The sequence below is a fragment of the Sitodiplosis mosellana genome, unplaced genomic scaffold (genome assembly GCF_009176505.1).
Source record: "Sitodiplosis mosellana isolate CC-2019 unplaced genomic scaffold, AAFC_SMos_1.0 Smas_scaffold_7006, whole genome shotgun sequence".
In the NCBI taxonomy this organism is placed as follows: Eukaryota; Metazoa; Arthropoda; class Insecta; order Diptera; family Cecidomyiidae; genus Sitodiplosis; species Sitodiplosis mosellana.
The window spans coordinates 1-5,725 of record NW_022602124.1 but is presented as its reverse complement, the minus strand read 5'-3'; the positions used below and the strand labels follow the sequence as shown (position 1 = coordinate 5,725).

The 5,725-nt window shown below is 34.4% G+C and overlaps 1 protein-coding gene across 1 annotated transcript; it reads left to right on the top strand.

The window, feature by feature from the left end:
- Positions 1–2,459: 2,459 nt before the first annotated feature.
- LOC129580076 (uncharacterized) lies at positions 2,460–3,985 on the top strand. The gene is made up of 3 exons (XM_055470268.1): positions 2,460–2,966; positions 3,054–3,131; positions 3,255–3,985. Exons 1-3 carry the CDS (start codon positions 2,606–2,608, stop codon positions 3,368–3,370), a joined length of 555 nt encoding a protein of 184 aa, XP_055326243.1. The 5' UTR covers positions 2,460–2,605; the 3' UTR covers positions 3,371–3,985.
- Positions 3,986–5,725: the final 1,740 nt, after the last annotated feature.

Sequence of the window (5,725 nt, the reverse complement as noted above, 5' to 3'; positions counted from 1 at the left end):
ACAATTTTTTCCATATTTAGGTTTTAAAAAGTCGTACAGAAAACTGTACATCGTTATTTTCGATATGTCTAAGATGGACATGGACATACCGATAATTATTGGTTTATTCATTTTAATATGTGTTTTTTGTAACTCGATTAGTGCTAAATCTTCACCGAAAATTTTACATTTTTTGAAATTCGGCCGAGAAATTGACATGCTTGCACCACATCGCCCACCCCACTTGTTGACAAGTTTGATATCTACACGTAAACGCAGATTCTCTATCGTTTTACCAAAGACGGAGTTTATCATATATTTAGGCCTTAGGCCTCAGTCACACTGAGTTGTAAACAATGTTTACAGCAACAAAAATCTGTATACCGCTTTGTGACCACAAGAAAAATCTACAAATCATGTTTACAGTAAATGTTGCACAGCAATTCAAGCCCGAAATTTCACCGACAAGCGATATAGCGAGTAATTTGATCAACAGAATTTAAAAGCAAAAACACATCCAAATGAAAAGTCAAAACAGAAGAAAAAAAGACATGTGACAACACAACAAACAGCCAAAATCGACCGAAATCAATATTCAACTGGAATTTTTGCAATCGGCGTATCAGTGGAACGTACCAACGGTGAACCCTAGAGTAGAATTTAAACTAGAAAGAATAATCTAAATTTCATGCGAATTCAACTTGATTGAATGTGTTCATTCGATTGAACTATTTATTAAAACATTGTAAACAATGCAAACGAAATTCCAACGGAATCTATTAATTTTAATATTTGGTGTTACGGATTTCAATTATTCAAAATCAGCGGTATTTCCATGCTGTTCGATTGTCACTTCATGCAGGTGAATTTGATCGCCAAACAAAAAATCATTGGTGTGGTACTCGAACAAGTTTTTATCAGGCATCGAGACTGGTGTGAGCGGTTCGTATACGACTACATCATTTTCATTCACATTGACGTTGGCATCTTCATCGGCGATCAATTTGAACGACAAATTTTCGATTTTGATTCTGTTCGGTTCAGCTATCCATTCTTTCCGGCCATCCTTGTAAAGTAAACGCTTCACTTCGAATCGAATTGCGAATGTATCGGTTTCGCAAACTTCGTTTGAAGCCGGCTTGGCTTCGATGTTTTCTTGAACCGCAATGCTGTTTGATGGTTCACCGGAATCGCTGTTCGCTGATTGTTCATCCGAAACAATTTGTTTGCGCAGGCGGCACGACTGTTTTTTATGGCGTAAAAGGGACGAACCTTTCATTTGCGAACCACATTCGCACTTTTCCAATTGTTTGTCGTGTACATTTTTGATGTGTCTTGTAACTTTTCAGAACGTAGTTTGGGTTTTTCTGAATGTGGTGGCTTTGTCCGGCGCAATGAAGCCTTTTTGTTATGGCTTACTAATGTTTGCGATCGAGTTTTCATTTTGTAAATCGACTTTTTCGAAATGGCAAGCTAAATCTCACAAGTGGTTTCTTCAAACGCTCACTCTCAAATGCGTACATTCATGACAATGCACATTCATACATGATATAAAGATGGATATGAGGATGAGGATGAGGATGAGGTTGAGGTCGAGGTTGAGGATTGTACGTGAGAATCGATGAGTAACATGCAATATGAACAAAATTTGATTTTACTAAAAGTCCACCAATTCCGAACCAATAGAATCTGAATGAAATTTCAATTTAATAAAGAATGACGATCTCTCACGAAAAACAAATTTCATGCTGAAAAATATGGAAATCCATTTGAATGAACTGTTTTGTTGTTTGATTCACAGTCTCCAAAACGGTTTAGTGAATTGAGATTAAATTCATTGGAAAAACGTTGTTTATTTATCTTTACATTGGAATTTTTATTCGATAAGTTTAGGAGAGCAGTGACACACATTACGCATTTCAGAAGAAACTCGATCGTCGTTTACTTCAAACCATATCATACTGCCATGCAACTTCACCTTCTGTACTCATAAAGTAATTCTTCAGTCGCTCTCGAACATCTTTTGCCTCGTTTGTTTCACTTTGGCCATTTGGTTCGATTCCATTTCCGTGTTCTCCATCATTCAGAAGATCAAACTCTCTCGTGATTGAATCATCTGGATTCATGGTCATCAACCAATTATGAAGAGCACACACAGCTAGAATACACAGCTTAACGTTTTTTTCACTCAGTTCAATCGTTTTCCTAAAAAGTCGGAATCTCGAAGCCATAATGCCGAATGTGCTTTCCACCATACGGCGACCTCTCGATAATCGATAATTGAACACATGTTCAGCACGATTTTGGAAAAGATAGTTACCTGTTTTGGTAATTTGCACGCGCCGGATTCCATAAGTCCGGTTCTGCTTCGTATAGTTCGATCAAAGCTCTTATTTCACTTTTTTCCCAGGTACGGTTTACTTTTCGTTTATTTTCCATGATCAATTTTATTTTTTTTGATTGTTTGGCTAGCGAACACAACACAACACGAAAGATGAAAGAAGCTGAGTAATACCTCAACCTCAACCTCATCCTCATTCTCTCATGACATATGTGGTCACACAGATAATTATGTGCAAGAATGTGACCACCATGTAAACATCGCATGGCAACATTTACTTGAAACATGATTCGTATCAAACTCCACATCATGCAGCGCAAACGCCAAGATACGGTCAATCAACGCCAAGTGCGGTGTTTGCACATCCAAAACCACCTGCACAAAATCGACCGAGATCGAATCAGTATCAGGGAAATCACTCGAGCTCACAGAATCAACAATATGCGGGTGGAAATCGGCCACGCAATTCGCATCGCGCTTCACCTCACGTGCCTAGTCCTCGGAACCGATACACACCGACACAAGGATCGCACAGCAGTCGGCCACACCATCAAAGCCAATCGTATTCGAAACCAAGCGCAAGTAACGGCGACGACGATTGGGACAATGATTGGGATGGTGCACCAACGCAAAGGACTACACCAAAGTAAGTGTTGAGAGGGAATGAAATATTTTGTACCTTTTTACCGGCTGATCTGAGTTGGAATTAATGGAATTTTATGGCTTTTTACAGACAAAACAACAAATCTTCGTATTCAGCCGAAGATGACTGGGATGAAGCATCGGCCAGTTGGGAAGCTCGAGTTGCATCGTAAGTTCGAACTTTCGAAAAAAATTCACTCATTCTGATATCAATCATTAAGCATTTTTCTGAGTTTTTTTTTCGCAATAGATAACATTTTCAATAACTCTTATTTTTGACTTCATTTTCTAGGAAATCGAATACCCCACGTTTCGATGATAAGAGCAAACAAACACAGTATCAAAGTGGCAAGAGTCCACGTTCCGTTCGAAGTACGCTGCGCACCGATACCTCGCCCCGATCAATGACTCTCGGCGATGCAACGCCACTGTATGACGAAAATATTTAAACTCATTCAATGCAGCAACAACCTCATTATCTAAAACAGAAAAACAATTAGGTTAATTTATAATGGAATCATCGCCAATTGCTTATTTATTCCAATTGCTATGAATTGCTTTGTTGTAAATCACTCCAAACAGCAGAAGAAGCAAGGAAACAAAAACAAAATATTTGATTGACGAACGAATATTTTCTTATTTCGGTAATAAAAACAAAACAATTGAATGAAAATTCAGTGGATTTTTTTAAAAATATAAATGCGTTTTCTTTCGATTACACAAATCGATCATTACGGAATTATCAACTTTTTTCTCTTTTTTTTTTGAAGTTTAAACCAAATTTGCATTATCTAAATTTATTTGTTTTATTACGAAATATTTTTATTTTAAATGAACTTATCTTGAGTTCTCTACTGAATCATGTTTGATTGTTTGATTTATCAATTAACTCTCCATTTGTCGCGATTGAATGAAGTAACAATTCAAAGTAAATTATTTTGATCAATACAAGTAGCCAGAATATAAATAAATAATGATATCCAAAAATCAATATGAATAAAGTATATCATTTATACAAAATCATTATTTCGTGTGTTTTTTTTGCATGATTTTTTTACCTTACAACTCTTAATTCACAACTTATTTCAACAGCCACTTGAAATTTGAACATTCATTTATTGTAATCCGGTTCATGTCCACAATCCATGGAACTCTCAACAGGTTGAATCAATTCGACATCAAATCAAGAGACAAACTTTACGCTTGTAATGAATTCTAATCTAAATATAATGGGTCACAATCATTCCAACGATTCTTTTAATACTAAATGCCCTAAGCAATTAATAAATTGGGTGATAAAGAGTGGTGTAACTCATTGAAGAAATTGTAAATCATTGATAAAGTTTATAATGTAGACATTTTTATTGAATAAACTATTACTCATAATATTAATAATTATAGCCTTTTCTCGATCAATTGTATTATAATTCAGTATTTGAATCGATACAAACAGATCGAGAGCTCAGCTCTCCCGCTACAAATTGTATTACAAACTGAAGCAAAAAATTTATTCAACAAAATTAATTTTCTTCAAAAAATCATTCATAATTATTCATTTCAGAAAATGTGGTTCAAAATCGATTTACTTCTATCGTTTATTCTGCTTGCATCAGGTATCTTGAATTTTTAACTAGTTCAATTAAGAACATTTTATTTTAATTTTCAAAAAAAAAAATGTTTTCCAATCAAATTTTTTACATTTCTTTTCTTGATTTCTTAATAAATTATCTTTATTTAACAATAATTTTTTTTCTGTTTTTTTCAACAGGTGCTTCGATTGAGTTAGAGCCCATGTCTCAATTGGACGGGAGAATTGTTGGCGTCAAAATTGACATTTTATTTTATTTTTCTTCGTCGAGTTTTTTCTTCATTTCGCGAATTTTTTTTTCGCAGTACCATTATAGGTATTGAGCAAGCTTCCTATCAAGTATCTCTAACCAGTGTTATACTGTGTGAAAGGCGATAGGATGATGGCAACTAGTTCAATATTTGTTAGACAATCAGTGTTCAACGGCAACAAGTTGCAAAAGACATAAAAATAAAAAAAATATCAATATATAAATAGATTTGTATGTGTGTGTGTGTGTAGATTGAAATACAAAGACAAATTAACAAACTTTGAGCATTTGTCTGCTTTGGCAAAAAATTTGTTGCTAAAGCTGATGCTATAGTTCAATTGTGTTTATGTTCGAGCGATGCAAAAACCATTTGGGATCTGGTTAGATAAACATTGTGATTGATGATCGATTGGGTAACCATATATGACCATAAATAGCTATTGTTATAAAAGTTGTACCATTCTCGAAATGTAATTTACTACTACTTGTTTCATTTTCACCGAATAAGGTCATCATCTTGAAATGCTTATACAAACTACTCAGATGTTGGTTGTAAACATCAGAACAAAATCTTCACTTAAATATTATTTTCTCCTTTTTTATTGAAAATACAGAAACTGTTTGTTTATTTCATCAGAAGTGTTTGAACAACAAGTGTGTAACCGAATATTTCTATTTATTTCTTAAAACAAATTCATGTTATCTTTGCATCTTATTACTTAATATATGTATATACATGTAATTCAAAAACAATCAACTCTTCGGCTTACTTAGCAATAATTATTTTTTCTTTTTACGTTCATATTCCATGGATGGATCTCCTAAATCTTCTTCCAATTTACGCTTTACCGATTTTTCACAATCAACACCCACTTCATATATAACTTCTGGGCGAATTCTTTTACATCATTACGATAAATATGGA